Source organism: Ochotona princeps, chromosome 5, assembly GCF_030435755.1.
Source record: "Ochotona princeps isolate mOchPri1 chromosome 5, mOchPri1.hap1, whole genome shotgun sequence".
Lineage (NCBI taxonomy): Eukaryota > Metazoa > Chordata > Mammalia > Lagomorpha > Ochotonidae > Ochotona > Ochotona princeps.
In genome coordinates this window covers 85203179-85217002 of record NC_080836.1, presented here as the reverse complement: position 1 = coordinate 85217002, position 13824 = coordinate 85203179, and the positions used below count along the sequence as shown (strand labels likewise).

The following is a 13824-nucleotide window of genomic DNA, read 5'->3' as shown; positions in this document are numbered from 1 at the left end:
CAAAGAGGAAATAAAGAAGTTGTTTGAAATCAATGAAGATATCAACACAATACATCAAAATGTAGGGGAAATAAGCAAGGCATTGTTAAGAGGAAAGTACCACATAAATGGGCTAACTATACTTCTGAAGGAACTAACAAAACAATAACAAAACCATCCCAAAATTAGCAGGAAGGAAGAAATAATCGAAATAAGGGAAGAAATACACCAAATAGAGACCAAAAGAAAAAAATGCATAAAGTCAACAAAATCAAAGAGCTTGTTCTTTAAAAAAAAAAAATAACAGAATAGATTCCTTACTAGCCCAACTAATACAAAAAAAAAAAGGAGAGAGAAGATATGAATCAATAGAATCAAAGACAATGAAAGAAGTGCAAAAACAGATATATCAACATATATATATATATATATATATATATATATATATATATATATTAACCACGAACTATTACAAGCAATTATAAATCAACAAATCAGAAGACCTAGAAGAAATGAAAGATTTTTGGACAGATACAATCTACCAAAATTGAATCATGAGGTGATGAATAATTGAAATGGACTTATACATAGGACTGAAATTGAACCAGTAATTAAATCCCTTTCAACCAAAAAAAGTCCTAAACCAGATGGCTGACTGTAGAATTTTACCAAATGCCTCAAGAAGAACTTACCCCAATCTTCCACCAGTTATTCAAAACAATAAAAGGGAGGCAATCCTTTCTAACTCTTTCTATGAAGCCAATATCATCTTGATATCAAAGCCAGATAGAGACATAAAAGAGAAAGAGCACTACAGGCTAAATATCCCTGATGAACATAGATGCAAAAATCCTCAACTAAATACTATGCAACAAAATTCAACAATACATCAGATCATTCACCAGAACCAAGTAGGATTCATCCCTGGCATTCAGGGATGGTTAAACATTGTAAATCAATAAATGTGATTGTCAACATCAACAGATTGAAAATATAAACAATATGGTCTCATTAGAGAAGGCATTTGTTAAAAGCCAACAATACTTCCAGCTAAAAGCCCTAAACTGGGTAAGTATGGAAGGAACATTCTACAACACAATCAAAGCAATTTATGAAAAACTTAATGACTTCATCATGCTAAATGGGGAAAGACTGGAAGCTTTTCCACTAAGATCTGGAATTAGACAAGCATATCCACTTTCACCAGTGTTACTCAACATAGTATTGGAAGTCTTTGCAAAAGCTATTAGGCAAGAAAAACAAATTAAAGAAATTCCAAATGGAAATAAGGAATTGATTCCTGTTTGCAAACAAGATGATTCTGTATATGAGAGATCAAAAAGATTCAATTGAGAGATTATTGGAACCAATAATAGAATTTACCAGGGTAGCAGGATAAAAGGTTAATCAATATAATGATGGCACTAGTATACACAAATAACTCCATGGCTGAGAAAGCACTTCTAAGTACAGTCCTCTTTAAAATAGAGAAGAATATTAAATTCCTTGGAATAAACCTAACCAAAGTGGAAGACCTCTATAATGAAAACTATAAAACACTGAAAAAGTAGCAGAAGGAGATACTGAAAGATAGAGAAATTTACCCTGTTCCTGGATCAACAGAATCAACATAATCAAAAAGTCCAAATTACCAAAAGAAATATACAGATTCAGTGCAATCCCAATCAAAATCCCAACATTGTTCTCAGAAATATCAAAGATGATAGACAGTTCATTTGGAAACACCGAAGACCACGAATAGGCAAGGATGTCAGAAGAATAAAAGTAAAGCTGGAGGAATCACAATTCCAAAATGCAAGACACTACAAGGCATTGGAAATCAAAAAGTCTGGTACTGGTACAGAAACAGAGAATAAGACTACAAATCAAAGAACTGAGTCCACACATGTACAGCCAATAAATCTTTAACAAGAGAGCTGAAAACAACCCATGGCATAAGGTTGGTCTCTTCAACAAATACTGTTGGGACAATTGAATGGCAGCCTATGGAAGTAAGAAGCAAGACCCCACTAGTTACCTTTTACAAAAATCAGCTCTAAATGGATCAAGGACATAAATCTTCACCCAGAAACCATCCAACTATTAAAGGAAAACATAGAAAGCACTCTCCACAATATTGGCATTAGGAAAGACTTCTTAGGAAAGTCACCTAAAAGCACAAGTAGTCAAAGCCAAAATAAACAGATTGGACTACTTTGAATTCAGAAGCTTCTGTGCAGCAAAGGAAATAATCACCAAAGAAGCAACCAACAACATGTTAGAAAATCTTTGCACACTACCAACAGCTAGGTGACTAATATCCAGGATTTACCAAGAGCTTCAGAAACTCAGTGTTAGCAAAACAAACAATACGGTTAGAAAGTGGACAAAGAAAATGAACATTTTTCAAAAGAAAAATTCAAATGGCTAATAGACATACGAAAAAAATGCTCAAGTTCCCTAGCTATCAAGGACAGAGAAACAAAAACTACATTGAGGTTCCACCTAACTCCTGGAGAATGGCCTACATTCAGAACTCTATGAAATATGTTAGCATGGATGTGGGAAGAAAGGTACCTTACTTCATTATTTGTAGGAGTGTAGGCTAGTGCAGCCACTATGGAAGTCAGTATGGGGAATGCTCATCAACTGAAAATACACCTGCTGTATAAGCCAGCTATCCCATATTTTGGAATATGAAACAGGAAATGAAACCTGCTTATAGCAGCATACTCCACAATGGCAAAAATTATTGAAGCAATCCAAATGCCTATTGAAAGAGGAATGGCTAAAGAAACTGTAGTTCATCTACCCCCATGGAATACTACTACGGCAATAAAAGAGTGAAATTCTGCGATTTACAACAAAATATAACTAGACAGTTATATTCAATGAAGTAAGTCAATCCCCCAAAGTGAAATACTTTATGTTCTGTCTGATATAACGTGACCTTCATGCACATTACAAGATCCATAGATAAATAGGCCAACATGTTTATACATATATTCATCTAGAAGAACTGTATAAGGGAGACAATCATAGCAAGAATTTAAGATACCACACAGTATGCATTTCTTATCTTAAAATGAACTCCAATTTAAACTGTTAAATACTTATTGGCAATAAGATGCTGAATTCTCTTCTACTGTCTGTATCTACAATGTCATGATTTTGCTAAAGAATGATGGTCTGTCACAATTGCTGAAGGGCTATACCATTGTAATATACAGGAAAAAAGAGATGGGAGTGGGTCTGGGGAGCATAGAAGGGGAAATTTCTGAACCTAAGGAACCATATTATGAAAAATAAAAATAAAATATGTTTTGTGTTAGATGAACTCTTAAAATATTCAACATCATAAATCTTTATTCCCTAGGTGATATATTTAAACAGAATTATAAGACTCAGTATTATCCCGGAATATGCAGTGTGGAAAAGAATACTGCACAAGTAATTAGGCTAAAGTTTAGTGATACGATAAATGGGTATAAGCTGTTATAGGAACACAACTGGAAGAAAACTGAATTTTCTTTTTGAGATGAATATTGAGGTGTTAAGGAAGGCCATGTAAATTTGTTGTCTGACTATTTGATTCAGAAAACCTGCAAAGAAACATGGAAACTGGCAAAGTTCATGTGTTTGAAGAATACTGTAATACATTTGTATCTCTGCTTCATCATTTTAATGTGTGAAGTATAGTGTAGAGAAGGAGGAAGCCAAAGTTTCAAAAATGAAAATCTATGGCATTATGATAAATATTATGGCAGAGAGTAGAGTTGAGATCTGAGACTCCAAGGAGATACAGTAGGCTCAGGAAATTCATCAGGGATGAAGTTTAATAGTGGTTTGAAGCTAATATTAGAGAACGATTGATAATTATTTTTTTAGAGCTCGCTTTACTTTCTGTCATTCAGACTTTTCCTTGATATGAAAACAGTATGTTTGTCATTCAAGTTGTCATATTCATCCTTCTTTACACAAATTTCCAGTTTACCTCTTATTGAATCATCCCTCCAACATTTGATTGCAGCCAAGAGCTCAATGCTGCTTCATAAAAATTCATTTGAAATTAAATAGTATTAATTTTTTTCTGTGAGAGTGCTTATTCAGCACTTAATTAGCTTAGGAAGAAATATCACTGAGCCCTCCAAACTTCCACTGGACCCCAATGAACCATTCTGGAACTTCATCTAAAGAAGGATGTGGAAGGCTTGGACAATTCAGTGGACTTCCACAAGGATGCTTATGCTTGGAAAATCAGACCTCTGAGAAAAAGAAATGATGTTATTTGGCTTGAAGAGCCAGCGTCTAAAAGGCAGTTTAACATGTAATTTTCTCCAAGTGTGCACATGACGAGTGCAGCTGCTTTCTTTCTCCACTACGGGCATTAATGTGAAATATTAGGCTTCCATAAGAGAAGTGGGAATTCTCTAAAGAATTTCATGAAACAGGAAATGAATGTGTGTACTTGGCAGTTAAAGTCAGTTGTGTGTCAGGATACACTTAAGTAGTAGAATGATGGACCTATGACTGTTTTTGAAGTACTATACAATTGTAATGATACAGAGGGATGAAAATTGGGGAGGGGAAAGGGGGAAATCCCTGACCCTATTGAACTGCATGATAAAATATATGCATTTAAACATTTTTAAAAAGTCAATTCTAATTGGTTTAGAATCTGGTAAGTTTCAAGAACGTTTACCTTCATTTAGGTCATAAATCTCTTCTGTAATTGAGATCTTGTGTACATAGCTGTTGTATAACAGTCTTTATTGGAAAAATTGAGATTTCAAAAAATAACCAGTGTCCTGCCAGTTTAAGGGTACATTGTAGAGCTGAACTTTGAGTTACTGTGCAAGATTATTTTTTCATGCTGTCATTTGTAATATGTTTTTGTGAGAATCCTTGGGATTAAAGTTTTGGTTACAAATTGTTGTTTAACTTGAAAGCCTTTTTCCTTGCAAACTCAAATCTGTGAGCTGGTACAAAGTCCAGGTATAACATTCCTATTGGAAGCCATACTTATATTTTCTTGTAAAGTGCTTTTGAATTAATAAAATATTAGTGTAATTGTGTAAAAAAAAAAAAGTCAATTATGATATCCATGTAAGAATTCATTTAAGACATACTTGACATAAGTCTAGATTTTAAACCAGAGAGCGAAAAGGGGTATCTTTTAGAGACTTAAACTTCAGATGTGAAAATAAAATGTCAAAAAGTTGACCCATCTACTCCCAACAATACTGGGATGGTCAAATATCTCATTTCATGTAGGCATAGTATGTATATAGCACATAGTCTCACAACACCACTTCTTAATAAATCATGGACAACAACCTCATTTTCTGAGGTTGTATTTGTGGATCATTGTAAGCATCACAGTACTGGTCATTTCTGTTGATTTCTTATTAAACTTTCAAGGTTAATTTTTCTTTACACATGTAATTTTTCTCTACCATCCGTTTTATTCTAAACATCTGTCTCAGAAATCTCTTTTTCATTTATTCAGTGAAGGTTGTTTAGCAGCTACTTTACATCAGGATCCACCTACAAACTCACAAGAACTGTAATTGGTAACAGTCATATTCCTGGTGAACACAAGGGATCACAGAATGGCACAGTTGACCTTCTTGTCATCTTCCATGCAAGGATCTGGGATCAAAAGGAAAACTGTTCGAGAAAGTTGTGGGTATGAACTGGGTAGAAATCGCATGTTCATGGAAATCACCACGGGAAGCTCAAAGTGGATCAAGAACGTGGGTGCTGTCCTTCCGCGCTGCTGCTGCTGGAAGTGCCTCCAGTAACTCGAGGCACTGTCTGTCTCAGAGTCTAGTTAGAATAGAAGACCCCCATGAGCAGTGAAAGAAAAACCAAAGAGTCTCAGTGAGAATAACTGCTCTCATGCACATTAAGAAATAGTAGCAGTTATGAAAAAAAAAACCCTGAATCTTGCTATGCAGTGTTTTGGCGCCTGTTTTTTTTTTTCTGTCCTGTAATATAGGAACCTGTAAATAGTAATATAGGAACATGTCAATATAACATGTATAATTTTACTGAATTACTTTTAATAAGTGTTTGAGTTCCTGTCACCAACATGAGAGACCTGCAAGAAACTCCTGACTCCCCCTCCTGGCTTTGGTTTGGCCAGCCATGGCCATTTTGGCTCTCTGTGATGAAGGTGAGGGGAACCAGTAAATGGAAAACCTCTCTCACCTCTCTCTCCCACTCTCTCTCTCTTTTTTTTCTTTGTCTCTCCAGTTCTCCATTAACTCTGGCTTTCAAGTAAATAAAATCTAATAATATTTTTAAAAGATTGACAGTATAATAAAGTGAAAAAGTAAGTCATCAAAATGAGTTGGGGGCCCAATGTGGTAGATGGCTAAATCTTCACCTTGTAAGTGCCAGGAATGCAGATGCGCACCAGTTTGTGTCCCCGCTGTTTCACTTCCCATCAACCACCTGCTTATTGTCTGGGAAAGCCGTAAAGGACGACGCAAAATTCTGGGACCCTGCATGCATGTGGGACACACCTGGAAGAAATCCCTGGCTTTTGGCTCCAGATTGACTCAGCTCTGGCCATTGTGGATATTTAGGAAGTGAACCAGCTGATGGAAGATCTTTCTCTCTGTCTCTCCTTCTTTCTGTAAATCTAATCTTCCTTTCCAGCAAAAATACAAATAAATCTGAAAAAATTATTGAAAATCTTATTCCTGGTGTTATGACATTTCTAGCCTGCCAGTGTTTCCATTGGGATAGTAATGGATATATAATTATCTTTACTGAACATTATTACATCTCAATTATGTTGCTACTTTCTCCATTTAAGAAATGACGGTATTTTGCCTATGACGACTAGAAAGTTACTCTGCATTTGAATACGTTGTTAGGAATTGGAGCTATGCATCGACTATGGAGAACCCAACTCCAGATTTCTCACATTTTTCAGTTCACTAGTTTTTTCCAACAGTAATGTCTTTAGTTTGATAAGAATAAGATTCTTTCTCTGAAAGTGACAGTTGTATGTAATATAGGATGGTAGTTCAACATGACAGAAATTCTAGGAAACCTTGAGAGAAAGAGATGAAATAAGGGGAATCGTCTGCTTTTATATAATCGTCTGCCTGTAATTTTTAAATTCTTTTTTGCGTTGTTGCTTTTACAGTTTTATTTCTTTTATCTTACTTTCACTATTGCTGTACAGATGTATTGCTGAAGCAAAAGGTGGGAATGTAGGGGAAGATAAGGGAAATTAGAGAACAATGCAGGAGAGCAAAAATGTAGGCCAGAGAAGCAAGGAGAGAAAGGATAGATAAGGCCTAAAAATGTATCTTAACACATTTTTTAGGAAAGCAAATATAGCTGTTGAAGTCAGGTTAACAAAGGGTGTGCTGTCATAGGAAATAGCCTGCATTTAGCAGTGGTTTTCAGAAAAGAAAAAACACACTGAGCATGAGAAATGTTTCAGGACATCCCTCCCCCTGTGGTGTCCCAGGATTCCAGCGCACTTTGAGCATATACCACCTACAAGTACACACGGGGCTCTTAAATCATGGCAACAGGAAAAGAAGATGAGAGTTTAGCACTGGCCTTCTCACATGTCACGCTTACATTTTACTGGCTAAAACAAGCCATACCTTTCCTCTCATGTGAGGGGAATTATAGTCTTCACATGTATGTGGAATAATGGAATTGGGTACTGGTGAATTGCAGCTGTGTCTCTTATAGTAGCTTAAAAATAAATCTGTTGTCACAAGAAACAAATGTAACATGTCTACCAGGATTAAGATTATCTTTCATTTGCCAGGATAGATTATCGAGTGTAAAGGTAGTTTAGGTTCAAGGATAAAGAAGAATATCTCATATTCATTTTCCATTACTGTGCTCAGCTCATTCACTGCACTGAGGCTCTGGAGAGATTTGGGAATACAATGATAAAAGAGGGCGCATTACGCACATACATTTCTGCAAGTTTCTCTATTATGGAAATGAAGTGGGAATCCATATATTTCATTCCTTTTGATATTTTCAAGACTTTTTTTTTAGTAATGTCAGCTTAGGATATTACATTTCAAATGATGATAATACAGCCAAATAGTAGAAACGCTTAAACAACAAAGAACAAAATTAATTATGCTTGAAGATTAAATATAAAGTCGATCTTTGTTTCTTGATTTTTTTAAATATCTTCTGATTTCACCTGGACCTTATCTTAGATTATAAAAATTTAATAGAACAATCATTCCTAATTCTCAGTTCAGTCTATAACTGCCTAATTTGCTAATAACAAGTCTTATTCTGTGTTCAGAAAAAGCATGTCTCTTGTCTTGTACAATACATCGTGCCATTGAGAATACTTGCACAGTAAATGATTCTGTATAATAGACAGTATTACGTGCCTAAGTATCCATGAACAGGTGTTACAATTGGAAAAATGCAAAATATTCTTTTTGGGGAGGAGATGAGAGGTTACCAATAGAAAAGGCTTCAGCTAGAATGGAGATTAATTTTCACAGCATATTTTTGCTTGTTTGAACCTTAAACCTCGCATTATAGTGAAATAAACAGGTGCTTCAGCAATCTCTAGATTTTAACTATTTTTAAGATAGTGCATTTTATTTTGATTTAAAAATAGCTTAAATATTATGTTTCTTCGTGTCTTGGTTCCTTGCACTGTCAAATTACAGTGCCTGTCTGTGTCTTTAATTTCCTTATAAAAATCTAAGCCAATCTAGCGAATAGACTCCATTTCCTGTATTGACTGGCAATCAATTCCTTCTTATTTAGCAAATGAATGGTTATGTCCAGTGTTGTACAGTGTTCTGTGCTGTGATTCGCAAAGTGGCCTTGTTGATAAACCTGATGTAAACATTTGTCTGAGTTGTTTCCATGTGAACTATGACACTTGTACACGTATGGATATTGGGGAGAAATGGGTCAGAGGGAGAAGTTTCAGGAAGGAGTGGCTGAAGAGAATAGCAATCTCAAGTTCATATAACATTCAAGAAGACGTCAAATTAACTTAGCAAAATAAATGTAAAATAGCTAAGTGTTTTAGAATATGGCATCTTTTAAGAAAACAAATATATATATTTAGCATAGGTACTGCTAAAATGTTTTTGACATACACAAGGTACCAAAACTGAACTTGAAGGTTCCTCTTCAGAGTGTTTATATGACTGTGACCTCAGCCACTTTGATAGCGCTAGAAAAATGTTCCATTGTAATCCACAGAAGTGCCACCCAGGAAACCACATGCATGCATTCCAGATCAAATAGCACCCACTTACTTTTCTTCCTTTCTTTTTTTTTCCTTTTTTTCTTTTTTTACTTTTTAGGGACCCGATAACTGTACAAAGTGCTCTCATTTTAAGGATGGCCCAAACTGTGTGGAAAAATGTCCAGATGGCTTACAAGGGACAAACAGTTTCATTTTCAAGTATGCTGATCAGGATCGGGAGTGCCACCCCTGCCACCCCAACTGCACCCAAGGGTAAGCATCCTTGCAAGCCAAGGCTTGAACCTGGCCTGTCCCTCCACAAACTACGTTTAGGACTAGTTTCTTGAAGGAAAAATTGTATCATCTGAAATATTTGTTCTTGACATTCCCTATAACAGTTTTATGGACAGCTCCATGAAGCTGGTGTGAAAAAATGCTTTGGGTGCATTGCAAAAATTCTTGTAAATATTACTGTGGTATATGGTAACAGCAAGTAAGGAAATGATGAGACTGTTTCACAGAGGTGTTCTGCACTTATTTTCTTGTTGTCACACTTAAGCTTAAAGAGAAGACATCTCTTTTTGACAAGCTACATTGATCACTTCCTCGAACAAAATATAAGCACAAGTAGTATTGGCAGAACTAAAGGAAAACCTCATGATGGATAGATTAAAAGATAACAGATAACCTGATTATAGGTTCTTATATAACCTAGAATTTCTTTCATTGTTTGAAAAAAGCACCGGTGTACATTTTTTCTGTTTTCTAGGAATGTATCATACAATGAATAGATTGCTTTTGGTAGTAATAGCAGTTTAATAAGAAACACACACTATAGAAATAGATATTATTTGAAGTGAATTAAACAGCCCCTTAAGACACCTGCATCCCACATCAAATTGCTGGTTCAAATCTAGAACATTCCACACTCTCATACAGATTCCTACAAATGTGCCTGGAAAGCATCAGGTAATACAGTTGCCTAAGATCCTCCCACCCATGTGGAAAACCTAGATGAAATTTCTGGCTCCTTTCTTAAGGCCCGCCCTGATATGGTTTCTGCAGACATTGGAAGAGTGAATCAGCTGAGGGAAGATTTTCTCTCTCTCCCTTCCTCCTCTCTCTCCTCTCTTAACTCTAACTGCCTTTCAAAGAAAGAGTCTATTTGAAAGAAAGGAGAAAAGCACTGAACTGTGGAAGACAAGGTATTCTTTTAACACATGCCATTCCCTATTTCTTGAAAAGACAGCAAACCACTTTGTGTAAGAAGGATTTTTGTTTCTTCCACAAAGTGAACAATTTTAGAATTAAGAGCAATTTCTGTACTTTATCTTTCTCCTGTCCATAAAACACCTTCTCCATTGTGAGTGTCCACAGGCATAGGCACATACAAATAGAAACATCCGCTTTTGTAGAGAAGAATCGTATATACTTGATCTGGCAGAAGCATGAGATTCCATAAAGAGATTTTCTGCCAGATTAAGAGTTAGTTGCTAAGGGACATTGAAGACATAAAGAAAACAGCATCATTTTCTGCCAAGAAAACATCCATTTTTAGATGCTGCTAAGATTTCCGGCAGGTCAAGGAATAAGCTTATCACCCTGAGAAGTGGCAAGTTCTCAGAAGATAGAGTCGTGTCTGCTGTTCAAATTCAAATTCAACATGGAAGAGGTCACTGCTGTCTCATTGGTTTGTACAGAAGTGCATAGGTGGAGAAAGCTGAAATACTTACATAATAAGCACTTTGCTTCAAGGAAACTGGAAGTAATAAGCTACTCCCCGTGTGTGTGTTTGGCACACTTGAGAATAGTTCACAAAAAAACCAACTGGTACAGTTGGAGCAGAAGAGTCAGCAGCAGAAAGAGAAAACTTTGCAAGCTAAAATCATCCACAAGAGGGTTTTATTGTTTTGCAGCTAAAATTAAACCAGTAAATTATTCAATATAATGTTGATGTCAACAGCTGTTGCCATTCAAAATGAGACCTTTTGCTGTTTTTGCAAATCTAATTACAATGAAGCCATTAGGGAAATGAAAGCGAGATCACAGAGCCATACTCAAGATGTGTGGTTGGTGTCTTCCTCCCAGCCCCTTTAAATCATGATTATATAACAAAAGAAAACATATATAGCAGGCAGAAGGAGACAAAGAGGACAGTGAAAAGAGATCAGTTTGCTCTGGCAGCAAAATTTGGATCTCCACCAAAAGGGAGGATGAAGGACTTACAGGAAATAAATTTCACCAAGTCATTTAGAATCTACAATTTTTTTAATTAAAATTAAAATAACAAAATGTCATTAACAACTAATGACTACAATGTGATGAGATAGAATTTAAATTTTGTACAACCTGATAATCCTAAGTTAAAAATATATTGTCTACTGAGTTCGAGGGATTTTTATTTTCACTTGACTTCCTGCCATCCTTCTCCCACCGGCTCCCTTGTTGTCCCTCCTCAATCATTTCATGACCATGCTGTAGTTCTAGCCCCAAAAGAGTAAAGGGATTTCTTCTGAGGAAGCTGTGAATTCCCAAATGCCCGCATGGATTTCCTTGGCACATGGTCTTTGTGCTTTGAAATCCTGCACTGAAACAACAATGTGTTCTGTGCAGTGTGTCCCTCTTTTCCAGATACGGGTTGCATAAGTGTGTTCTTTTTCCTAGAAGGATCACAGGGCAGTGGGAATAATGAAATGAGTGGCTATTTTTATTTCTGAACATGTGTAATAACTGACCTCTCAGAAAGTGTGAACTCACCAGGCTAACTTCACTTTGGAAAATAGCTTTCTTTTTACATATGCCAATATTATGTCAGATAATTCAAGAATTAAGTTAATGGAAATAGTCTCTCAAATTACATTTCCAGAGGTAAAATTTTTACTTTGAATACCATTTAATGATTTTTTTTGAAAACAGAATTATCTTTGTAATACCTTAAAAGCATTTTATGACTCCAAATGTACATTAAATATATTGGTCCTAATATGTTATTTAGCTACTTTTAAAATAGGCTTTCCATTTAGCCTCCATCAAGATATTCTCACTAATATCCCTAGAGGAGGAAAAATGGAAATGTTTCATTTTTCTTGACCAGAAAGCTTACTTTAGCAGGCTTCTCTTCTTTTGTTCATTCTCAGCTTTGCTGTGTTAGACGCCTGCTTTGTGTCTGAGGCAGTGACGGGCAAGTTCAGAATTGAGCAAGGCACCACTGTTGACCTTCATGAACTCACAGTCGAGTGAATTTATGTGCTTCAATTTACACCTCTATTAGAGATCAGACCCTTCTGTGCTGTGCTTTTCAGCAATGGACAAGAATGTAAAACTGAGGAAGGGTGCTCCTATTTGGAATTAGTAACAGGCATTTTAAAATAGGAGTTACAAGCTAAATTGATTAGCAAACAAAATGACAGTAACAACATCACTTGGGTTCATGTTCATTTATTTTAAAATTTTTATTTATTTTTTTAAAGATTTATTTGTTCGTTTTGAGAAATCAGAGTTACAGGGAAGTGAGGAAAAGAGCCTGATCTTCCATTCATTGATTGATTCCCTGAATAGTCTCAACAGCTGTGGTGGGTCAGGCTGAAAGGCAGAAGCTAGTAACCAGAAAATTCACCAAGGTTTACCATGTGAGTGACAAGGGTCCAAACACTTGGGCCATTTGCTGCTGCTTCTCCCAGGCTGATAACAGGGAGCTGAGCCAGGAGTAAGATAGCTGGGACACGAACTGGTGCCCATATGGGAAGCCGATGTGATGTTATCACTATGCCTCAAGTCCAAACTCTTTATTTTTAGAAAAATGGAATGGAGTATTTAGGAGAATACACAACTATAAAAAATATATTTATTTGGGAGCAGAAAGAGAGAGAGTGCTTCCTTCTGCTGTAACATTCCCCAGTGCCTGCAACTACGATTCCCCAGGGCCAGAGCCAAAGCTGGGAGCCAAGAACTCAATCCAGTTCTCCTTCTTGGGAGACAAGGTCCCACCCAATTAACCCATCACTACTGCACCCCCCCACCCAGTGTGTGCATCAGTACTGAGCTGGATTTAGGAGACAGATCCAAGCCCCAAATCCAGCCACAGTGACATAGAAAATGGATCCAGGACTCTGAGCCAAACACACTGAAAAGAAAGGGGGCCTCCCAACAGGTGTTTTAACTGCTAAAATAATTGCCTTACCCTACTTGAATTTGATGTCAATTTAGGTTTCATTTCTTCCATTTTGTGCAATTGTGATCATTTAAAGGTTTGTTATTTCTCATATTCGATAGTCTTGCTTAATCTATGTAAAGTACATATGCCAATTTTTAATACAAAGTGTAAGAGTATAAAGTCTACTTTGTTTAATGCATAATTTCCTGTATTTAGAAGGGTTGGTGCCATTTCATTCATACCCCCATTCTTGCGCTTTTTCTTTCATCCTCCTTTGAAAAATAGGGACAAGTCTCTAATGCTCTCCACCATCAGCTCAGCAAGTTTTTTGTGGCCTTAGCCCTTGCTATTCGATTCATCTTGGATTCTGTCATTGATAACTCCACGATTCTCAGAGCTGGAAAAATGTCATCCTTAACCCTTTGAGCTTTTTCATTTCCATCATTAAACCACAATCAGATTTTCTGTTTACATA

The 13824-nt window shown here is 36.2% G+C and overlaps 1 protein-coding gene across 4 annotated transcripts in view; it reads left to right on the top strand.

The window, feature by feature from the left end:
• The window catches only part of ERBB4 (erb-b2 receptor tyrosine kinase 4), a 1037128-nt gene that overhangs the window by 769075 nt on the left and 254229 nt on the right, over positions 1-13824 (top strand). For all 4 annotated transcript variants that reach the window (XM_058664956.1, XM_058664954.1, XM_058664957.1 and 1 more), the window contains exon 15: positions 9315-9469. In XM_058664956.1, the coding sequence (XP_058520939.1) occupies positions 9315-9469 (155 nt within the window). The remainder of the gene's footprint in view (positions 1-9314; positions 9470-13824) is intronic.